Source organism: Semicossyphus pulcher, unplaced genomic scaffold (assembly GCF_022749685.1).
Source record: "Semicossyphus pulcher isolate SPU_LCO1_2020_fin unplaced genomic scaffold, fSemPul1.0.p SCAF_5, whole genome shotgun sequence".
NCBI lineage: Eukaryota > Metazoa > Chordata > Actinopteri > Labriformes > Labridae > Semicossyphus > Semicossyphus pulcher.
Window position 1 is genome coordinate 4,902,128 of NW_027211726.1, and position 23,200 is coordinate 4,925,327.

The 23,200-nt window shown below is 41.9% G+C and overlaps 1 protein-coding gene across 4 annotated transcripts in view; it reads left to right on the forward strand.

The window, feature by feature from the left end:
- Positions 1-240: 240 nt before the first annotated feature.
- Positions 241-23,200, forward strand: part of col11a2 (collagen, type XI, alpha 2) — a 45,706-nt gene continuing 22,746 nt past the window's right edge. The window contains exons 1-7 of one of the 4 annotated variants that reach the window (XM_069681852.1): positions 241-732; positions 11,736-11,897; positions 13,796-14,006; positions 14,204-14,366; positions 14,540-14,662; positions 20,437-21,636; positions 23,002-23,121. In XM_069681852.1, the coding sequence (XP_069537953.1) occupies positions 615-732; positions 11,736-11,897; positions 13,796-14,006; positions 14,204-14,366; positions 14,540-14,662; positions 20,437-21,636; positions 23,002-23,121 (2,097 nt within the window). In that variant the 5' untranslated portion in view covers positions 241-614. The remainder of the gene's footprint in view (positions 733-11,735; positions 11,898-13,795; positions 14,007-14,203; positions 14,367-14,539; positions 14,663-20,436; positions 21,637-23,001; positions 23,122-23,200) is intronic. The other 3 variants (XM_069681853.1, XM_069681854.1, XM_069681855.1) reach the window with 3 other exon arrangements.

Consider the following 23,200-nt stretch of genomic DNA (forward strand, 5'->3'; position numbering starts at 1 on the left):
TCGCAGCTGGAAAGAAAGACGCCATTGTTGTGTGTTTGCTGTGAAATATTTGCATCAGCCTATCATTAAAAACGTTCAGTCACACTCTCAGACGCTTCCCTGGACACGTAGATTTACGTGCGCTGAGGGCACAATTACGCACGCCCTCTCGCTCCCTCTCCCTCTTCTCAATTCACTCTCTCTCTGTCTCCACACACACACTCACACACACACTCTTCGTGGGAGTAAGTGTGTAAGTAAAGAAGGGGAGAGGGAAAGAGAGAGAAGGGAGAGAGAGCGTGATTCCAGGTCTCTCTCAGCTGCTCTCTCCACTTTGGGTACTTGTACCCAGTCTGACTCAATGGGGCTTTAGCACTAAGGGTTAAACGTTAAAATAAAAGATATTTATTCACCCCAAACCCCTTTAGTGTTAAGGTTTTGTGCATTAACAGGGCGAGACATAGGTAACTCTTTAGGGGGAGAGGTAGAGACGTCTCCAGAGGCGTGCCTTTTTGTCTGTTGCCTCGCAGAAGGTTCAGTCGGGTTCCTCTCGTCGGCTGGCTTTCTGTGAGAGGATAACTTCCACCATATCCTACATTTACAGCTCAACCAGGCCGGCAAACTACTGCAACACTATGGATACCGGAGATTCTACCTCCCGGAAGAAACGGAGACCATGGCGCATGGACTTCTCATCCTTCGCCTTGGTGACCGTTGCGCTCGCCTTGTGCCAAACGACCGTGGTTCGGGCAGGTAAGATAGTTTCTCTTACTAACAGCTGTGAGCTTTATTGTGTCCCTTTAATCTGAGTTGGTCAGATTATTTCGCCACCTTTAGTTTTATTTTTCGTTCCTTCGCATGTCTACTTGGATTCAGTGTGCGTAATATTTGTACAACTCATCCATTATCGGACACTTACGCACCTGACACGAGTCTCTGAATTTTCCCAGAGAAATTCAGAGACTTTTTTGTGCGTTGATATCTGCAAGACGTGTATCTCACCTTTCTGCATTTAGTCAGATTCTTAAAGCACCCGGTCGAGATTTGATTTCTCCCAAAGGCCTTAAAATCGATTCCAGTTAGTTGGAAATTACGAATAAGTGATGCAAGGGAAACAGACTGTCCGACAATGGACCTAGAAACTTCTGGAATGTTTAGGTGCCGATGAAATAATGAGTGGCTGAACTGAAAAGGATGTTTTCCCTCAAATCTCGTCAGCCTTATACCCCTCAGATAATTTATGTTGTCAGCTGAAACTGAAACTGGCTTTTTATTGTGTTTCGAATAAAAGTAATCTCCTGGGCTGTCTCCCTCTCTGCGTGCATGTAGCCTGCTAACAGGTGCCATCTCACCAAGGGTTCAGGTGAGCCCCTGGGCTCAAATTTCAGTCGTCCAGGCGCTTTTTTTTTTAACGTAATTTTGGATTTCGTCTTATTTTTTTTTTATTCACCTTCATTTAAAGCTAAATTCACTGCCAAGAATCCAGTTGAGTGCGGACAGGAGAGTGCTCATTTTACGCACCTCTATGCCCCATCCGCAGGGGGGCATGGGGTAGGACGGTGCAAAGAGCTAAGTGCTTCGCTTCTGATTAAGTTTTTCTGCTAAACATCAAATTAATGATTTTTTTTTCTTTATTGCTACAACATTTGGGATGTAAGTAAACTGAGCTGTGGTTGCTATCAGGGGCTTTTTGAGGTGGGCTCAGTGTTTACCAGTTCAGCCTGTGCACCAGTTCATCCATCACTGTCCGGGGAGGAGGGGTCTCTGCATCCCGTTTGTGACTTTCAGCTGAATATAAGTTGATTTAGTCGTTTCCTCCTGCATATCAGTGGGCTATGTTGGCTTTCATTTAAGTTGTGAAATTAATATATATAATTTTTTTTTACTTTTTGCGACTTCCTATCTTATTAATACCTTAAAGTTCGACGTTCTTCTCATCCTCCCCTCACTCTAAATTTATAGATTTGTTCGCCTGAAAGGAATGATCTGTATGCGCTGCAGTTCCCTGACGAACCGCTAGTGGTCTCGAGTTATTTTTAACACAGAGAATCCATTGATTCACCTGAGTCCAGATCAGTTCAGAAATGGCTGAGGACTTGTCATGCAGAAAGGCACGCGACGCACCAAATTAAAGATAAAACAATCATTTCAAAGTGCAGTAGCTCTACTTAAAAGTTCATGTTTAAATACGGTTCATGTCCATTAACCTTTTAAATGAAGAACTTGTGATCTTATTTCGACCACAGCGGATCTGAAGCTGGTGTGAAAAGGATTTTTACAGGCCTATTGTAAATTATTACATGTTTATTGTTATTTAAATATTATTTTAAGTTCTTCAACTGACCATTCATGCAAATTAAAAGCAGAAGCACCACATAAGGCGTGTTTGCAGACACGCTTTTGGAGAGTAAACTTCAGAAGTTTCAGTTGACAGATTGATCAATGGATCTTTATTCTTCGTCTGGATAACTTGTGAAGACAGCTTACGGACCAAGGGGGCTTTTGTAACATAAATTGCCCTCCTCCAGTGTATTCTTTGGCCCCGTTTCCAATTTCAGATTGCGAGAGGCGATTTCACCTTCCCGTCGTCTCCCGTGTGTATTTTGGAGGCGGAAGCCTGAGACATTTTTGCTTGCTATGAATAGGTTATTATGCGGCGGAGCAGTCCGGTCGCAAGGGTTTGGGAGTGAAAGCCTTCAGTGTCCCCGTGTCTATGTGCGCTTTGTACACTTCTGTTTGTGTATATGCGTCTGTAAGCTATGGATGTTTTTTCCCAGTTCAGGGTGTGGAAATGTATGCCACATCTATGTGAATGTGCCTCTGTGTACAACACCTCGGTCAGGTTCTTTTTCTCAGCTTAAATTATGCTAATAGAGGCGCTGTGCGCGCGGAAGTGTTCGTTTGCTTGTAGAAAACGTTTTTGTAATCATAGTAACCTGTGATAACATCGGTGTGACGCAAATAAAACCGTCCTGTATATGTGCACGTTGTGTCCCCGCGCGCATTACGATAACATGCGCTATGTTGGCCAGACGGACTGGACCAGTGCGTGCGCGGTGCGTCTGATTGCGCGTTCCGGTGCGCACAGTGGTGCAAGAGCGCAGATGTTAGTGTAAACTATAACAGCGCCCCACCCAAGCAGTGAAAGACCGATTTAGAGAAGAAAGTGGTCAGAATCTTTCATGTTTATTCTCTCTACCCTGGGAGAATGCAGACTAGAGAAAAAGGAGGCGGGATGGATGAGGCACAGCCAGAGAGCAGCAGGCCGAGAGAGGCATGAAAGCCGAGTTTTGTTCAAAGGAGGAGAAATCAGAGGGCAATATTTTCTTGACATGGATGTTCCTCAACCTCATTTCAAAGCAGAGCCTCCTCAAAGGGCAGCCTGTCTCAGTTTGGCTAAACATAACCCCGCTCTCTCTCTCTCTCTCTCTCTCTCTCTCTCTCTGCGTGTGAATAGAGCTCCTATGTGGTGGCAGAGCAGAACTTTGACAGTTCATTCCTGTGACTGTATGGAAGTGTGTGGTATTTCAGACTTCTGCTGATCACGTGACTCAGTCTGGCAGCTTTAACTATGAAAAATCACCAATGAGGTTTTACTTTTCAGTCATGTAGTCATCAAATGATTTGGTTTGTGGGAATAAAGTCTGGATTTAGTTGATGCAGGTTGTGTAGCACCAAACTGTCACGCAGAAATGGTCAGGTACTTTCAGCTGGCTCTCCTGCCCTGAGCTTAACCTCCCAGGCAAACTTTTATATCTGACATTTTGCCTAAATTGCCAGGACTGACAAACCCCATAGTGCAATCCTACACACAAACAAAGAAGCTAAATATGTAAACACTGGCACAGCAAACACAGTCACAGCTTTTGGCTCAGTTTACTGATGTTTCTATGATAAATTAGTTTAACTCAGGAGCCTTTAATATTGTGAGATTTCCTTTTTATGTTCAACACTTCTGTGCGTTACTTCAGAGAAGTCACACCGCCTGCAAAAGTGAACTCTTCCTTCTCAAAGCCATTCATCTGGACTGTTAAGAGGGTAGGGTATCTTTTTGGACAGGAAACTGTAACTTGTATGCTCGACACCATCAACCTCAGTCACTTGCTGGCTTTAACCACAGTTGCTAATCTGCACCATTTGAATGAACGGATAAACCCAGACTGTGGCAGTAAAATGAAAACATGCGGAAGTCAAAGCTGAGATGTGTATAAATGCGTCTTAGGCCTCAGTCCTAAACCATGACATCCCCTCACACCGTGAACTTTGTAGAAGTCTTTCTCAGACAAAACCACATTATCCCTGCAGACTTAAGGGAACATAGTGAGCAGAAGATAGTACTTTCATCTCTCTGGTTTCATAGGTGATGATTAAGTGGTTTGTGGATAGTTAGGCGTCGTTCCTTCAAGGCACTCTCTTTTAGCAGAAGATGAACAAGGACGGCAGTAGAGTGTGCCAACTGTGTAATGACAGAGTGTCTGTATATGCTATTCTAGTCACTGTTATTTTGCTGCTTCTAGGAAGTCAATGCAGGAGTGTCGAGACCAGCTGTGTGCTTTTACATGTAATGTTAATGTACGAGGATCACCTGTGTGTTTCACAGCGTAGTTGATTTTGCATCTATCTTTAGGTATAACAGGTTTGTAGTTACATTACAGTGTTTTAGTCATCCAGACACATTAAATCACAATCAATAGAAATTCTCCTGCACTTTCTCTGCAGTGCATCTCCTCACATGTGTTTTTCCAACTTAATTATACCAATAAAGTTCCTCAGAATGTAGGTTACATTTCTGATGTGGGGATTTCCACACTAAGAAGGTATTTCTCTCGACTGTAATGATGATAATCATGTAATGCAGGCCCACTGCTGTTAAACTTCTCTTTATTATAAGTCTGACTTGTTACCTCTTCCCTGACTCTGAGCTAAATGTAGGTATTCAGATGCCGCTAGTCACTGTTATAAAGATGTTTGATTGTATTCCTAGTTTTAGCAGAAGGATTATAATTTAGTTTCGCAGTGTTTTGCTCTAAAAATGGTCCAGTTTGTGGAATCTCAACAAAGCAGCAGAATTTAATATCAATTAAACCTAAATAAAGTTACAGGCTGTGAAATGAGCGCTTCTTTAATATCCCTGTATTAAAAGTGTGTCAGCAGAGTGCAGCCAGGGATGAGATATAAGTTTAACTATTCAGCTCAGGCACATCAATGGGCCTAGGAAAGGTTTCTAATTTGTGCCGTTGCTGACTCTCTGTTCCATATGATAATACGTTACAGGGAACCACTCACTGTCCCCTGGTCAGGGCCCTGTGGTTCAATGTAGACCTTGTGGTGTCAGTATCCACCCTCGGATCCAAACTAAGACTGTGGCCTCCAGCCCTGAAACCACACGAGGCTCCAGCACGATACACGTTGGCAGCGTCAGTGCAGCACACACAGACTGGCACAGACCACAATTACAGTACGGCACACAGGGGACAGTAGAGGAGTTGGCATGCGCTGGCTGCAGCTCCTGTGTGGAAGGAATGATGAAGCCCCATAAAGCTGCAACACAATTAATGTTAGCACTGCCCTGTAGTGACGATAAACCACATGGACTGTGAGGTCAGTAGTACTGACACTCTTAAATTTGTAGAGGCAGACGACAAAGAATAAAAGCACAGGATTGAAAAAACTCAAGTAGTGATCATGTTAGTAGCAAAAATAACTCTCACAGATTAGTTATAGCTCTCCATTCAATGCTACTGAAGTATATGTAGCCACTTCTCTAGTTTATATTAATAGCACGGTTATCTTCACCCTGATTTATCTATATTACCCCTGTTTTGTGTCCTTTCTTAAAGCATCCCCATCCTAATTCATTCTGCTTTACACATCGCACCGTCATGTGGGGAAGACAAAGATATAGTCTCTTGTTTTGTGACAGTTTTCATTCAAATTTACTCTCATGCATTTCTACATTTATTTCCCTCGTTAGTGCTTAAAACATTGTGGGGAAAAAAGGCCCAAATACAGCTAATGAATTGATCAGGAAAGTGCTGACTGTGTGTTGTGCTTTACTTTGATTAGTCTCTCAGTTTGTGGCAAAGGCAGACTCAGAGTACTTTCATCAAAATTCCTCATCCCTTCTTTGTTTCTGAATAACGTAAGATGTAATTGAATCCTATGATCGTCTTTAACTTTCAATTATTTCATAAATGGACATTACGGTATCCAAATGCTCAGGGGGTCACCGATGCTGCTGCTGAACTTCTAACAGTGTTCTCTTCTTGTTGTTAACTCTAAACTATTTCCATTTGGTTGTTAACCTTGTTTCTATCTTGAAGCTTTTTAAATGTAGTGACACATAATGGCAGGATCACCTCCCTGTTCGTTCTAGTCATATGGGAGAGTTGTGTGTTGTTTTTGTCTCGTTTGGAGCAGCCAGCCAGGCGCTGTCACCCAGTGTGACATCTACAGGATAATAAACACAACACTGACTAACTAAACCCTCATTTTATTCAGCATAAACAATGTAAAGTCTAATAACCCCCCTTTTACAGCATGGGTACTCATAATGGATTTTCTGTCTGTGTACATAAGGCATTATAAATAAATCGTAACTATAGAGCGCCATGCTGAAAATTATAACCTGCAGCAGCTCGTACGCCTAACCATCGTGGTCAGCTGGGTGGATAGAGACACAGCTGTTGATTTAGGAACAACTGAACTTTAGTTTATCCTTTTCCATACTTGAAATTGGTTTTATATATTTAACTTTTTGTTATCCTTTTGGAGACCTTATGTTTGTCGTTTTATCATCACAAGCCTGTGAAACCCCTGCCGTCTGTCTTTATTCTTGGAAATGTAAAGAGATTCAGATACTCAGACATTACATGGGTGTACAGATGAATGTGTGTGTTTGTGTGTGTTTGTATTGCACATCCCTCTTGCTCTGTGTGTCTAACAATGTGGTTGTTGTGTAAAGGTGAGAGGTGAGGGGTCAACGTGTCAGCTGGAGTGTGTGTCCGGTATTTGGCACAGCTTTGCCAAAAGGAGGAAAGGGCACAAGTGCACACACACACACACACACACACACACACACACACACACACACACACACACACACGCACACACAGAAATTGTTACACAGAGCATCTAAGCCAGAGAGCCTGAGAGAGGAAATAAAAGTTTTCCTCTTCAGTGAACTGAGAATCACGCAGTAGACAACCTCACACAGGTCTGCAGTGACATTTTGACCCAGGGCTCTGAAGGCTGTTTAGATGGCTGCATGTGTGCATGCAATATACTCAGGTGTAAACATAGAAACATATGCATAACATGTCATCCATGATAGTGGATTTGTTACATTTTACCTTTAAATTTGCTTCGTGAGCTGCCTCTGATGTCCCTCTCCTTTGACTCATTGCATGCCGGGATTGCTCCAAAGTAAAGTAGAAATTGGATGGATTAATAATTCAATGCTTCCCCTCATGTGAGTCCCTTATTCCTATTAGTTCATCTTTTCTTGTTGTTTGTTACATGTCAGCTTTATGAGAACGAGCTTAATTCATTTGTGCAAACTTTCTTGGCAAGTGATTCTCATTCTGACGTGTTGTGCACGTAAAGTCTAATCTGAGTGTCCAGTGTGTGTGTGTGCGTGTGTGTGTGTGTGTGTGTGTGTGTGTGTGTGTGTGTGTTCTGTTAGTCACGTCATTTACACTGTAAGCTGACAGAAAGTACAGACTCTGCCTAATAGTCACTTGTGAGTAAGCATTAGCATTGTTTATCTCTCACTCCTGTAAGCGTGTCTGTTTGCGTAGTGTGTGTACATGTAAACAAATTTGCATGTGTGTGCAACATCAACAGACTGCACTCTGTTGTGTTGTGTCACCAAGTTCATTTAATCTGTTTTAGCTCCATCTAGTGGCAGCAGAGGGGAACTACAGCCATCCAAACTGCTTAAAAATACTGTGGGTTTAGCAGCACATTTCATTTTACAGCGTGACTGCCAGCACTGGTGTCTCATACGTTTTCCACCAGGTGGTTAGAAACTGGTGGTCTGAACGTTTGGTCAGTTGTGGATCTTTGGGGCTGAGTGTGATAGAGTCGTTTCAGTCCTCAGACACCTGTTGAGAAAATACCCACCCCATGAGAGTGCTCCCATTGTTCACCAAACCTAGTATCAATTATTTTTAAACCGTTTTTAGGGATTCACACATTACTTCAATGGAATTTTAAAGTTCAGAAATGTTGGTATATTGGAGATTTTAGGTTTTTATTTTACTTTTTATTTATTTTGCACACTGCAGAGACTTTTTTTAGACTTTCAAACTTTACTGATAAAATCTCCTGCATGCTTAATCTGGCAGTCCTCCTGTTAATTATTAAAAAGATTAGCTCAGTTTAGCTTTTGCACAATTTCAGATTTAATTAAGTCTAATCACAACATCAAGTAGATCAGTTTTAGTAACTGTATTAATGTTCTTCTATAATGTAATGATATTTGCTATTTTTGATTCTGCTCATTCGTCTGTACTGATAACTGTACAGGCTCATGTTGTCTGTTGCTACAGCACTGGTTTTAACTGCCCTCACGTGCCTGCGAGCCCCGTTTCCTCTCTTAATGACAGCTGTGTAATTTGCCTGCGTTTACATCAAAGAGCGTCAGCCATCTGTGAGCGCTTATAGAAAGAGAGGCCGATGAAGCGGGTAGAGGGAGAAGAAAGAAAGTAAAGAGGGAGAGTTTGTGCCCCCTGGCTTTCTGTTTTTCTACCTCGTCTAGTTTCATTTTTGCCACTCCTCGTCTCAAGAGGTGTATTGGTGCAGTTTTCACTGCCTGCACTGTGTGAGTGTGTACCTCTGTGGCCCCGTGTGTTATTTTTGTGGGTGTGTTTTTGTCGTGATTGTGGTCCTCCAGGCAGGAAGGGCCCCGGCTGCAGATGTGAGCCGGGCAGGCAGCGGGGGAACAGAGCTGCACATTGTGCTGGGTGTACTGGGGGAGCTCGGGCTGCAATCTGATCCAGTATCCTGCCATCACAGAACCATGCTGTCTACTGTCACTGCCTGACCCCCCTAAAAAACACACACTCACACACACTCACTCACTCCACCTTTGCCTGAACCTCTCTCCCCTTCAGTCTTCCTCTCATTGCCCGCCCTCCTATCGTACCTCTACCTCGCTCTCTCTCTCATTCCCAGCATTCCTGTGCAGATCTGTGAAAGTCTCTGGATATTGCACACAAAGACTAAAAATAATTCATTGAGATTCTTTTGAATATTATAACACGTTATGGTCTTACTTCTGTCCAGTCAAGGCTGAGATGTCGAGAATGAAGTATAGCATTTTAGTTGAGGAGCTAAACATTTCTGTCTGCATCCTCCTCAGTGTTCATCGCTCTCTTTCTCTTTTTGATCTCCCCTCCTTGTGAATCTTCATTTCCACCTGCAAGCAGTTGTTTTTAGGGAGGTTTCTGTTTTGGATGGTTTATGTAGCATCAGAATACCACTTGACCTAACTCTCAGTTTCCCTCCTTCTTGCTTATACATCCTTCTCTCTTTCACTTCCTTCCTCGCTCCATCTCTCCCTCTTACTCCTCCTCCTTTTCTCTCTGGTGTAGAGTGACGTTAATGAACTGGTCTAGACACCCTGAGGCAATATTAACGCGCCATTTGCTGTCTGAGTAAATATTGCCATCTGTGGGCCTGTTAGACTAACTGTTAACTCTGAGACACTGGGTGTCACCTAAACACAAGCACCACTGATGGGATCAGTGTGAATCTAGGACAAACACAAGAGTTCACATTGGAGGCCGATGTAAAGTGTCATTAACATGGCTTTATAATGCAGTGTTATCAAATGCATAATACATTCCTTTCTTCACGCTTTATGATTGTCATTTCTGATGGACTGATGTGCATCAGGTCAGGGTTTGATTCCTGACCTGAGTTTCATTAACGTCAACATTATTCTGCTGTCTGGTGTTTTGCTGAATATTTAGCAAACTATTGTATACTGTACATGTCAATTTGCTGTATCATTACATAGTTTCAGCTTCAATATGATGCTTTTTAAAGCGCTAGGAAGATTATCAAAGTTGCTACTGGGTGTAGTTGAAAGCAAACGTGTAACTTCAGAGGCTGCATTGCTGGAGGGCTTGGTTATTTTCTTTTCATGATCCGCTATGTGCTCTTGCACAACAAAGGCTATGCATCACTGCCGCCATAAGTTTATTATGAGAAGTTCCAGAGCAGGGCTGGCTGTAAATGAACTTTATTGGCTGTTAACAGCAGATTCAGCTCTCCGGTGCACCTCAAACACAGGAAGGCGAGGCAAGACTGAGGGAGATATGCTATTTACTATATACTAATACTATATTTGAATACTAGAGGTTGTTTAAAAAACGTACCTTATCGCTGCTTCACTTCAAAACCATAGAGATCAGTCAAGATGAGGATTTTCTAAGTTGGACATTAAAATCACTTGATTTAAGTTCTTAGACTGCAATATATTCAATAAAGGACATGCAAGTCTGAGGTGTCTTTTTGATGATCAAACAAAAATAAGCTTTACAACACAAACACACTGAACAACCAGTTTTTCAGTTTTCCAAATTAGCATCATTTGAACATATAAAGCAGCATAGTCTAACCTTTGACGTTTGTCCCAGATTCTGCTCCTTTAGGAATCAACCGCATCCTGCTAATTGACTAGGAGTTGCATTCCCTAACCCCTGCATTTACTGTACCAGAAAACTGTGCTATAACACGACAGCACAAGTCAACTCATTTGTGTAATTAGACATCCAGCCTTTTAAAAGATTTAACGCCTACTGTGGTAAAACAAGACTCTGTCATGAATGTCAAGCTAACAGTGAATTATATTTCAAATCATCAGTTTGTTCTAAATGTTTGTGTCCAAAACAGACTTTAGAGGACAAAGAGAAAACGTGGATCACAAACCACAGTGCAGACGGAGGGTGGAGAAACAGGGTGGTGGACAGGATTTGACTGTGTGCTCCAGGTGTAACTGTGAAATGCTTACGTATCCTCAGACAAATATTCACTTGACTCAGCACAATCACACCAACAGCCACTTGTTACAGTTGCTTGATAAATGTTTGCAGAACAGAGGACACTGTCTCGACTCTGATTTAAACTGAGCATTACTGTACCTGCCCTGCAATGTTCCGTGTATAAGGCTTGGACTGTTGCCCATTTGCTCCGACACAGTGCTACCTTTCTTACATCATGCCTAAATGTACAGTGATAGCCATTATGGCTGTACCTGTACCTGCTGCTGTATCCCTTTAGTGCTGCAAGAGCATTTAAGATTACTTTTGAGATGAACTTTTTGATCCTCTGGGTAAAGTTAGGTTGCTGCAGGTGTATGTAATGGCTGCAATGATTCTCTACCTTTACCTACCTTTCTACCTCTACTTTGGATTTAGCAGGATGCAGAAGTGCAGGAGTAAGTGTTAAAAGAGTGGACGCTATTAGTCACAGATTGGATTTTATTTAAGCCATTCATGAAATAAATATTATTTTCTCTGTCTGAATAATGTTTATACAAAAAACCTTCCGTTTTGGTTCGAGGTTAGATTGTGTAACTATGGTTTAAAGTTTTTGAAGCATCATAAACCAGCTGTATTTGTGAAGAGTTGTGATTTACTGTTGTAGCGTTACAGGACTTCTTGAGACATTTCTCTTGTTTGTTTATTGAGTAAAGCTGCTGTGTCAAAAATGTAATGACAATTTTCTTCTCCTCTTCTTTTCCTAAGACCCAGTGGATGTGTTGCGGGCCCTGCAGGTTCCCTCTCTCCCCGAGGGCGTGAAGAAAGTCCCCGGCTTCTGCACCTCCCGTCGCTCCAGCAGCCCTGATCATGCTTACCGCATCACCAAGAAGGCCCAGATCTCTGCCCCCACTAAGCAGCTCTTCTCAGGTAGGCGACAGCTGACTGGAAGTCCTGTTATATGAGTATGAGGAGAGGCTGCTCTGTATACAATACAAATCAATGACCAAACTTAGTATTATGTTTGCTTACATTAAATTTATATGTATTATTATATACACTTGTATAATATTTAAAGAATTAAAAGAGATTTTAAAGAAAAGGCTTTTTCATCATCGGGGTTATTTTCTAGGATATTAGGAAGCAGAGCCACAGAAGTCATAATGCACCTATTTACAGGCTGAGTGTCATGATGAGTAAACTGCACCATACTTTTAACATTAATTTTAACAAATGTCATGATAGATTTGTTTTACAGTAAAGCATCTGATTAAATAGCCATGCATCTTATTTTTATTCCCTTATTTGTTTCCTCTCATATCAGAATCAGAAATACTTTATTTATCCCCGGGGGAAATTTGGGGAATTCGGAAATATAATAGCTCATATCCTCTGCTCTCTTATCAACAGCTAAATAATCAAAATAACTCTAAATTGTGAACAATTCAAATGCAGTGATACAATATATAAGATCTACAATATTACAACCATAAAGCACTTTAAAGCACGATACGTTAGCACAGGGGTCTCCAACAGCTGTATTTTAGTAGCTCGCCAAGAGGCTCACAGACTCACAGTACAAAAAATCCTACGACAAGAAATGCACCTTGAAAGCCTCTTCCCACTTCAATTCAGTCAAATACACAGATGTCCCACCCCCTCCGATACAAAATAATAGGATAGGACAGGCAAGTTTGTCAACGTCTGAACCTAACCAATCACAGCAACGTTGCAGCAACCTCTGTCGACAGGTCAGGTCAGTTCAGTTCTGCTATATGCTAGGTGAGCTAAAGTGAGGAGTTCGGTGCTATTAGCCTGTTTAGCCAGATTAATGATGGACACTGAAGGTGGCCACGCCAAGAAAAAGCAAAAAAAACATACGATCTCCATGGGGAGTGGGAAAGTTTTTACTCACGAATGTGAAGGACAAGTGTGTGTGCCTCATCTGAGGTACCAACGTTTCAGTCCACAAAAGAATCAACACGGGGCGCCAGCAGCAATTACAGCGATGTAATGCAAGTAGCTCTTGGCCACTTTCATTCAAGTAGCTCTCAGATGAAAAAAGGTTGGAGACCCCTGCGTTGGCACAATCAGGGCAATTTGCTCAGGAAAGAGGAAAACAAATATGAATACATAAAGGTTCCTCTGTGTTGGGTTTAATGTTTAGCATATTTACTATGAATTCCAGAGTTAAGAAACCTATAATTAGAGTTGCAAATTTATATGCACGCATGAGACTTTTTGTGCCCATGCTAGTTTGCTTGGGGAAATAAAGTATAATTACGTGTTGCAGTGCTGGAGCAGAGTTAAACAGTGTGTTGAAAGCCATAACAAATTAACTTTAGCACCCTGTCTGACACCCTGGAGTGAGGAGAGAAATGTAGCACTTATGTGGTTAAGAATAAATCCTTAAAAGTCAAAGCTGATTTTAAACTCATTTTCCAGTTCTTCCCACCTGTTATTGTGTGTCCATATTATCGATGCCAGCTTCACATTGGATGATAATTCTGTAATTCGTTGATGCTGACATAGATATCTGACCTTAATCACTTTAAGCTCAACACTTATTTCATTTTTACATTTCCTTCTCCATCTCTCATTCTGCAGTACTTCTCCAACACTTTTTCCATTGCTTTCTCTTTTATCAACTTTACCTTCCTCTACTTCCTTTGATCTTTTCCATGATGAATAAATGCTCTCTTTTAAGGTCCGGGTCAGTCCCCACACAGTCCTTCAGTGCATTCTTTTTTGCCCCTTTCTCCATAACTACCCCCTCCTCCTAAAATCCATTTCCCTCTTTCATCATCTTTTTCCTTCCTTCACAATAGGTCGATTCCCAGAGAATTTCTCCATCATGGCTCTCATAAAGCCCCAGGCTGGTCTCCAGGCATTCCTCCTATCCATCTACAGCGAGCAGGGTATCCAGCAGCTGGGCATTGAATTGGGACGCTCACCTGTTTTCCTGTACGAGGACCAGAATGGCAAGCCTGCTCCCGAGGACTACCCACTGTTCAGAGGCGTCAACCTGGCTGATGGCAAGTCAGTAACCAGCAACAACCAGTTTGTGACTGGTTGAGATGACAAGTTTGGGGTCATGTGGGTCTGGGTGGTTGGCAAAAGTATGTGTGGGAATGTTGGTGGGAATGAGTTACGAGGGTTGGTTTGATACAGTTTTAGTCAGGCCTGTAGTCACATTACAAATTTATTCGCCTTCGGTTCCTCTTCCCTCTCTCTAGGTGGCATCGCATCGCTTTCTCTGTCTCAAAGAAAAATGTGACACTGCTGTTGGACTGCAAGAAGAAGATGACCCGCCCCCTGCCCCGGGGCAACAACGCTGAGGTTGACACCAATGGCATCACAGTATTCGGAGCCCGTCTGCTTGATGAGGAGGTTTTCCAGGTGAGAAGCTTGATAAGCTTTACAGGCAAGGGACAGATTGTGCCGTTATTGGTTGTGTGGCTTTGCTACCTCTTAAGTAGCAGTCACAGATGACTGAATACTCCATGAGCCCCATAGTAGGCGATGCAGCTGTATAGGTTTCTGTTTCAGATCTGTTATTTTTTTTCCCACAGGGAGATATCCAGCAACTGCTGATCGCCTCCAACCCTCAGGCCGCTTATGACTTCTGTGAACACTACAGCCCTGACTGTGACTCCCCACTGCCCAAGACCCAGGCTCAGGACCCCAACACATATGTGAGTAGCACCACCTTAACACAAGACATGAAATCAACATTTTCCTCTTCATACCTATGAAAAGGTGATCAAATAATAAACCACTTAGTGAGTAATTATCTTGAAAACCTCCCTGCAGGCTACAGTATCTATCCTTTATATTTGCTCACACCCTGTGGTCTCTTATAAAGGCTACTGTGGGATAAGTGAATACATGACCACACACAAATTCAGTAGCACCTACAAGACTACTGACTAGTATCCACGATAGAGTGGATATCCTCAGCACTATGCTAACAGAGCTCATTCATTAAACTGTAGGCTCATCCGTAGCTCCGATAAACCCGGTTCAAACTGAATCTGTGGACTTTTTTTTTCATTTCTGTGGCACATTAAGAGAGAACTATGATACCTTGAACTGAATGGAAGACCGCATGGTGCAAGGACAGATATGAGAGACAGATATCAAGAGGGGAATTCACTAAAGGATTGCGCAGCTTTTGCACCCACAAAACCTGTGCAAATGGCACAAAAAGACTCCATTTCATTCTCCAAGCCCACACAGAGGGTTGAATGCACCCCAAAGTGAGCTGCAGAGCAAACAGCGTCTCTGTGCTCCGGTGCTGTTTGCACGTATTTAAATGAGTCATTATGCAGACATTCGGGGCAAATTTGGCCCCTTTCTATGCAAATGAGCCTCGTGGCAAAAAGCATTCACAAACACCAGCGCTAACAGCACCGCGCAGTTAGAGTGAAAATATTAGAGAGCTGGAGGGAACTGCGGCGCAGTATTATAAGAGCTGTGACACTCTGAGTTTACACTGATCAGGACGACAATTCAACCTTTTTTGTGACCAAAAAAATGTTTTGTCTGTAAAAACAATCTGTTAATAATATATTGTCATTATTACTATAATCAGATCTGATATAACCAATCAGTCCCGGGATGTGCGAGGCTCAACCCCAACACACGGGCACACTTTGAAGCCATTACACATGACGTGATTATTTTCTGGACGAGCTGTTGTTGCGTGCTCGTCCAAAACCTGAAGCTCCGTTACAGCCAGTTAAACTAGTAAACACCTGTCGAGTCTGGATTTTACAGTAAACTGTTAAAAGAGCTGCCCCCTCCTCTCCCTGCTCATCATCGATCTGTGGATGGAGCTGAGCTCCGTCAGTGTACGCTCAACTGATGCCTGAGGGCGCAGCACGGCGCAGCAGAGAGTGGAGGTGCACACAGCTTCTCTCCACAATCAGACACAAAACAAGAGCAAACTGCACAGATCTGCGAAACTTTATGGGTGTGTTTGCGCTTGAATATCATCAGTGCAGTTTATGAATCGCACCTTGAGACGGAGCAGATAGCGGGTGCCAATGATGCGCAATTTATGGAGCTATCAGCGGCCGCAATTCATTCTTGGTGAATTTCCCCCAAGAATTTAGGAAAAGGCAGCCATAGTGTTAAAAATGAAGTTAGATTGCTGAATGAAAGCATTGCAGAATGCCTTTTCTTTTCTAAACAATAGTCACCACAGGAGATTAGAAATTGAGTAAAGCACCTGTGTGCAAGTATAGAAAATTCAGAGGGTTCATGTAGCTCTCATCATGGCTGTCACTTAAAAGATATGTCTGGGTCAAAATGGTCATTTTGTGAACTAGCACTGTGGCCCAGTGTTTAGCGCTGACCTTCAAATTCCTGCTACCTGTAATGTGCATCTTCCCTTGTTTGCTCTAAGTCTTGTTTCTCCTCACAAAATCAACATATTTCCAACTGAAAAAAATGTATTTTATAATTAAATTTTAAGGCTAACACTACTTCACCTGAAAATATGACCTGATAGTAAAATTGAAGACCACAAATAAATGCACAAGTCATCTGTAAATGAAAGAAAAGTCTACAGTTTCAGTTTGGGTCATCTGATCATCAAAGTGCTGCTCTCCCTTTCTGTCTTCCTCACGCATCCCCATCATCGCCAAGAGTTTGTATCCATCCACTTTCCTCCTCACCTCCTCGGTCTGTGTGTCCCTGGGGTAATCAGAGAAAAGAAGAGGCATTTTCTTAGTGTACCTTTCCATAACTACACCCTTAAAAATGAGCACATTGCCAGAATGAAGACACTTTTTGTTAGGGGACATACAGCAGTGGATTAGCAGTCATCTTTTTCTACTCTACTGCATTGGAGCACAGAGAGGTAGGGGAAAGAGGATGATACAAGCCAATGCCTTTCCCCTCATTTTTTCCCATGGACTGAAAGAAAGAGAACTACTATAAAAGTTGGTTCTGTGGTTAAATAAAGACTTAAAATGATTTGGCATGAAGATGGCTTAAGGTGGAGCCTCTTTGCTTACTGAGACTGGTTGTTTACACTAAATACATTAAAAGCTTTGCAAGCTGTCCCTCGCTCTACTTCTCTCTCAAACATTCTGATATTTGGGAGCTGAAAGTTCCCTGCCACTAGATGCACCCCAGAGCTAAAGTAAAATAATTTTCATCCTCATTCATCCATCCAAAGTACATGACCTTTGTTTAATCAGCCTGCATGCTGAATCAGTCAGTACAAATTGTATCAGTCACTGTACGAGCTGTCATGTTGATGCTTTTAAAATGACACTTTCTGAATGAATTTAAATCAGTCGGCTTTATTCATTGACTTCAACCATTGCTTAATTTTTGCAGTTTTATCATTCATCAAGGTAGTCTGTATATGGAGAATTTTAAAATCACTACCTTTTAACCAGGAGTCAGACTCCTTGATGAATGAAAAATGAAAAGCTTTGCGTTTAATTGATATCTCCTTTACTGTCTCTTGCTGTCTATCACCATGTTTTTCCCTTTTGCTGCTTCACCCCACCGTCACCCCTTCCCTTAATTTATCCCTCCTTCCCCTCTGCATCCCCTATTCATCCCCCCTTGGACATCCAATCACCTGTTCTTCACACATTCCCCTCCTTCCATTTTTCTTGCTTTCATGTATCTTCATCCTCTCTGCCAAACCACCCACCCCCACCATCCTATTATCTTCCAATCTTTCCATCATCCCATCTCTCTCAGTACTTTGATGAGGAGCAGGATGACCATGAATACCCCTATTATTATGAGGAAACTACAGGCGTTCCCTCCTCCTCTGTGTCCCCCTCTCCCCAACATGGGGCCCCCAATCAACAGGTAAAGAGGGAGCAAGAGAGGCGGAAAACACGAGCGGGGTTTGTTGAAGGGAGGGAGAATGAGAGATAGAGAGGTATTAAAGCACTAACAAAAGCATTACTGATAATATAGAATTGGCTTGTTTAATATTTGAGTGTTAAAATGTACACTCTCAAAAATCCGTGTGTTTCAATATCTACATTTTCACTTGTGGCGTTCCATATGCCTCTCTCATCCCTCATCTCTCCGTACCTCTTTTGTTTTCGTGTGTCACCATTTCCTGAATCCACACTGACCTCTCACACATTCATCTCGTTGCAACCATCTCCGTCACGCACAATTACCTTTGCTCCTTATGATTTTTTTGTCCTCATGTCATTTACATGTTGTCATTTATGTATGTGTGTTCAGATGTGGCCAAGTGGGGGCACTGTGGTTGTGTAGGAGCAGCTGTGTTGTTAAACACATATGCACAGTTTTTCCCACAATCTCCTCCACTCAGAACTCCACTTTTCTTCACCCCTTCCTCATATATCTCATTCTTGTCCACCTTGATTAAAACCAAAATACTTTCTCCCAAATAGAGTAAATAAGAGAATATAAGCAGAGCAAGTTTGTGTTGAGGAAGGGGTGTCACAAAACTCCTTAGCACTCAAAAAACTACATGTAATGAGATGAAAGTTTTATCACAAATCTCTGACATCCTCAAGGAAGTTCAACTGAGATTTTTTTAAAGAAATTATATCAGTCTTACCCCAATAAATAGCATATAGCCTGACATTAAGCATGTGTAAATAATTAATGTGTATTTTTTTACACTGTTAAGAAAGGTTAATGTCAATTTGGATTTTAGTTTGTTGCCCTGCTTACATGACCATATTAAACTAACAGATAACATGATGATTGTGTGATTAGTCTTTGGTTGTCTATGAGAAAAAATAGTTTACAAATGCAAGTTAGGAGAAAAACTATGTAAGAGTGTGCCAGAGTGGCCTTTTCTTAAACTGAGCTTGGTCAAATAGTCTTTGTAAATTAGTTTTTTTAAATTTACTTTGTGTTACAGTAACAATCTCAAACTTTTTCAAGTCACTATCTATCGCTGAATGAGGTAACACAATGGTGATTGAGCCTATGGCCCACTGATGAAAGCCTTTGCATTTACAGTGAAAATCCAAAGAAAAACAAACAAATTCGAAGCTCAGATTAAGTCAGTCTACAAACGAAAGCGAGGAAAATCAAGAGTTAGAACCATGACAAAGGGAGCCAGCCGTAGATGTCTGGTTAAGTTGGGACATGTGCTCCTTTAATTGCTTATTATCGCCAGGGGGTGGCGCTCAAGAGCACTAAACTGAAATATTCATAGAACTTAAATGTCGAAAGCTGCTTATCACAGAATAGCATAACTGAATACATTTTCAAATGATAACACAGCAGTCTTTCCTGTGATCATTGGATTTCCAGGTACTCTTCTCATTAGAGTCTCTAATAACAAATCCCGCCCATTCAGCTTCACAGTTGATCATGAAAAAAACAGATTTGCAATACTATTTGACCAGGGTCTGTATTGTCTTGTTACTTGCATGATTTCTTTTTTGTCTTGGTTGATGTCACTGCATGCACCTACTGTACTTCTGTGTCATCAGTTTCCAAAGTAATTTTCCAGTCAACATGGGAATATCAATGCACAATGTTTTGTCTTGGTATAGACATTCATGCTTGAACATGTGACCCCTGTATGGCAAACCTTACATACATATATGCCACATTTCTTCCCTTTTGAGATGGTTTTTGTTCTGTATTGCATATTTGAGTACTTTACATTCAGTATGATTTTTTTTCGGAGTTTGTGTACACTGTTAATTTGCATGTAGTTTCATTATAGCAGTGTGAGTGGTAAGAATTAAGCATGAGCTGTTGTTTTTACCTTGTGGTCTTATGTAACTATGTGACATGCATTTGCATGCTAGCCTTGCATCCATGCTTTTTCTGTGATGCATGGCTAAACTTCAGTAACCTTCTCTGTCTTGTAGTTGGACTGCCCAAAGCATTATAATCTGTGTGTATGTGTGTGAGCACAGTAGGTCAGAGCATCAATGATGTGTATGTTTCTTGTGTGTGCGTGTGTTTGTACAGTGTGTGTGTGTGTGTGTGTGTGTGTGTGTGTTCAGCACCAGCTTTACCTGACCAGTCACACCCTCAGTGCCTCTGCCAAACCACAGGCTACAGGTTCATATTAGCACAAAGATGCTGCTTTGTCATTTAACATTGGGAATGGCATTACTGGAGAGATCAGCAAAAAGCTCTCAAATCAAATTTTTCAAAATGTGGATTTTAAATTTGTCTCAGTATTGGTACTTTTTCGTTGTATTTTTACTTACTGTTTTAAAAGTTATGATAATCATCTGCTGTATCCAGTAATGCCTGTACAGTCTCAGTAAATCATCCAAGCCTTGGCCATCTTTATGTCATTGTTTCTCAAAACATCCACTCTTGTCCTTCTCTCTCCTTCTGTCCATCCCTTGTTTGTGCTTTTTATCCCCCTCCCAACCCTTCTGTGTATCGTTGTCTTTCTCCACACTCTCTCTCTGTTTGTCAATGCACTTTTACATACTAAACAACATCTCAACCAAACAATAATCATGGATATTAGAAGACGGTGTCCAATGGAAAAGCAGCCACCACAAAATCCACCCCTGTCAAAGTGAAACCCACTCCAGCTAAGCCGGCCAAAACTGGACCGTACAAACTTGTAGTCAAGTCACCCATGCCCAACAAAGCTCCCAAACCTTCCACAGCCAAGCCATCCAAAGCGAAGCCCACTGCAGTAGAGATCCTCTTGTCTAAGATCAAACCAACAGCGGCAGCTAAATCTAAGCCCACGGCTTCCCTAGCTAAGAATGGCAATGGCAAACCAGTGGTTGAGAAGAAAGCCAATGGTGCAGCCAAAGCCAATGGCAATGGCAATGGAAAAGCAACTGCAGCAAAAGCCAATGGCAATGGCAAAGCCACAGCTGAGGCTAAGCCTACAGCACAGGCCAAAGTGAATGGAAATGGAAATGGAAATGGCAAGGTTGTAGCTGAGAAGAAAGTCAATGGTAATGGAAAATCCTCACCAGTAAAGAAGGTCAATGGAAATGGAAAAGCCACTGTTGTGTCCAAGACTAATGGAAATGGCAATGGCAATGGCAAAGCTACAGAAGAGAAAAAAGCCAATGGAAATGGCAAAACTACCGTTGAAGTTAAAGAGGTTAAAGTAAAAGTCAATGGCAAAGCTGAGAATAAGGTCAATGGTGAGGCTAAGGCTAATGGCAATGGCAAAGTTATTACTGTGGTAGAAAAGAAAGCTGTTAGTAATGGTGCCACAAAAATTGAAACCACTACAAAAGCAAAGACTGAAAAAGTTGTTAAAGTAGAAAAGATAGAAAAGACTGTGGTCAGTGCAGCTAAATCAGCTGCCAAAGTAGAAGCTACTAAGGCACCTAAACCCACAAAAGCACCAAAACCTGAGCCTACAAAAACAGCAAAGGCTGTGGCCACCAAAGCGCCAGCAGCAAAAACTCAAGTAAAGACAGAGGTCAAAGAGGTCATCAAAGTAAAGACTGTCGTCTCCAAAGTCCCTCTGGTTAAACCAACAATGAGCAAAGTAGTGAAGAATGTTGTTGAAAAGGTCTCCATCCAAAAGAAAGCTCCTCCAACTGCCCCTGTCCGGCCAACTCCGCCCAGACCCACAAAATCCAAGGTGGTGGATATTAATGTCAAATCTCTGCACAAACCCTTCCCACCTTTTGGCAAGACTATGCTGAGTGGAACTGCAGTCCCAGCGAAGAAAGTTACCAACGGTTATCAACAGGTACAACAGGAGGGCCCATGTTTGGGTGGGAATGTCCAGAGTCGTATGTCCCATCAGACCCATTTGTTTGCCAGTTCCACCATCCAGGGTCTGCAGCAAAACTTTTGTGAAACTTAACCCTTTGAGTTTTCGTCACTTTAAATGTCCTCTCATGAACAGATTTATCTTTCAATACATGACTGGAACCGAATTTTGAGGTAAATCCTAGATGGTGGACAATCTGGTCTTCATAATGGAAGTTGGTCCATACCAAGCTGGGTGCCTTTTCCTCTGTTTATATATCATATGATCTTCATGATCACTCCAGATTCTCCATATGATATGATACAGCGGTGCACATTGAAGCATGGCTAATATTACAGTTTCATTGTTCTTTACTTTACTTTATACTCCTACCTTCAAGCTGCTCAAACTGGATCTCAGAACCTGAATACCCTCCGGCATTCCGTCTCTTTCTTTTTGGGAGAATCCATTAACGTACCGGTCAGATGAATGAGCATGGATTGCTATTGCACAAAAGCTAAACTTGATAAAACACAATTACTGTCACATTCTATACACAAGCAACACACCAAACTCTCCTGTCACTCTGTCATTCTCTCTGTTTGTACTTGGAGGTACCTGTGTTTTCTCTTTGACACTTGTTCCCTTGCTTCTGGGTATATATTGTATCAAATATGAATACAGCAGTCTCACAGAAACTTAAAAGCATGCCTCAAGCATGATGTGATTAAATGTTTAATTTCAAAAAATGTGTAGTCTACTATGAAGCTGACATGCCTCAAGGTGGAGCAAAACTGTGAGGAACATGGTCATTAATGGATTCCTGAAAATTGTTACTTTGAAGTAACCAAATCGTGTTCTGTGAGGCTGTTAATTGGCGATTGTCTCTCTGTTTTCTGGTCTTGGGTGAAACTAGACATCCCAAAGAGTCAAATTATGATGTTCTCATCGTAAGGGATGGCTAGAGGCTCTCAGTCCTTCCTCCAATAAGAGCAGACTTCACCCTTTGGGAACCTTGGCTTTATGAGCTTTAAAATGCAAAAATTGTTCAACAAAAAAACAAAAAGGAATCTCAGCAAAGTGGTCTCAATGACTCCCTAAATCTTGCATGTGGCAACATTTATAGTTATTGAGATTTTGAAATTGAGATTTCTTTTTTTAAATGGATCTTTACAACTTTAAAAATGTGAGTTGCCAGCTAAAACCGCTTTGCCTCTGGCAACCACAATTTTATGATGTGTTCCATTTTCTCCTTTTAACTCATCATCACTTAAAAGCAGACTTTGAACTAACCACGTTCTTCCAATCAAATCTGCTTACTTCCTTCCTGCTCCCCGAATTCCTGTCAACTTGACCAATCAGGATGTAGACACTGAATATTCCGAGGCTGGCCACACCCCTGCAGAGACTGATTATTACTATGAGGAGATGGCTCCAGTGCCAGAGGGTGAGGTGGTTGGACAAGAAGAGACCCATTTACAGGTAAAAGGAAATTACACACCGATCAGTGACACAGATCAAGAAGTTGAAGTAGTCAAAGAAGACCAACAAAATATAAAAA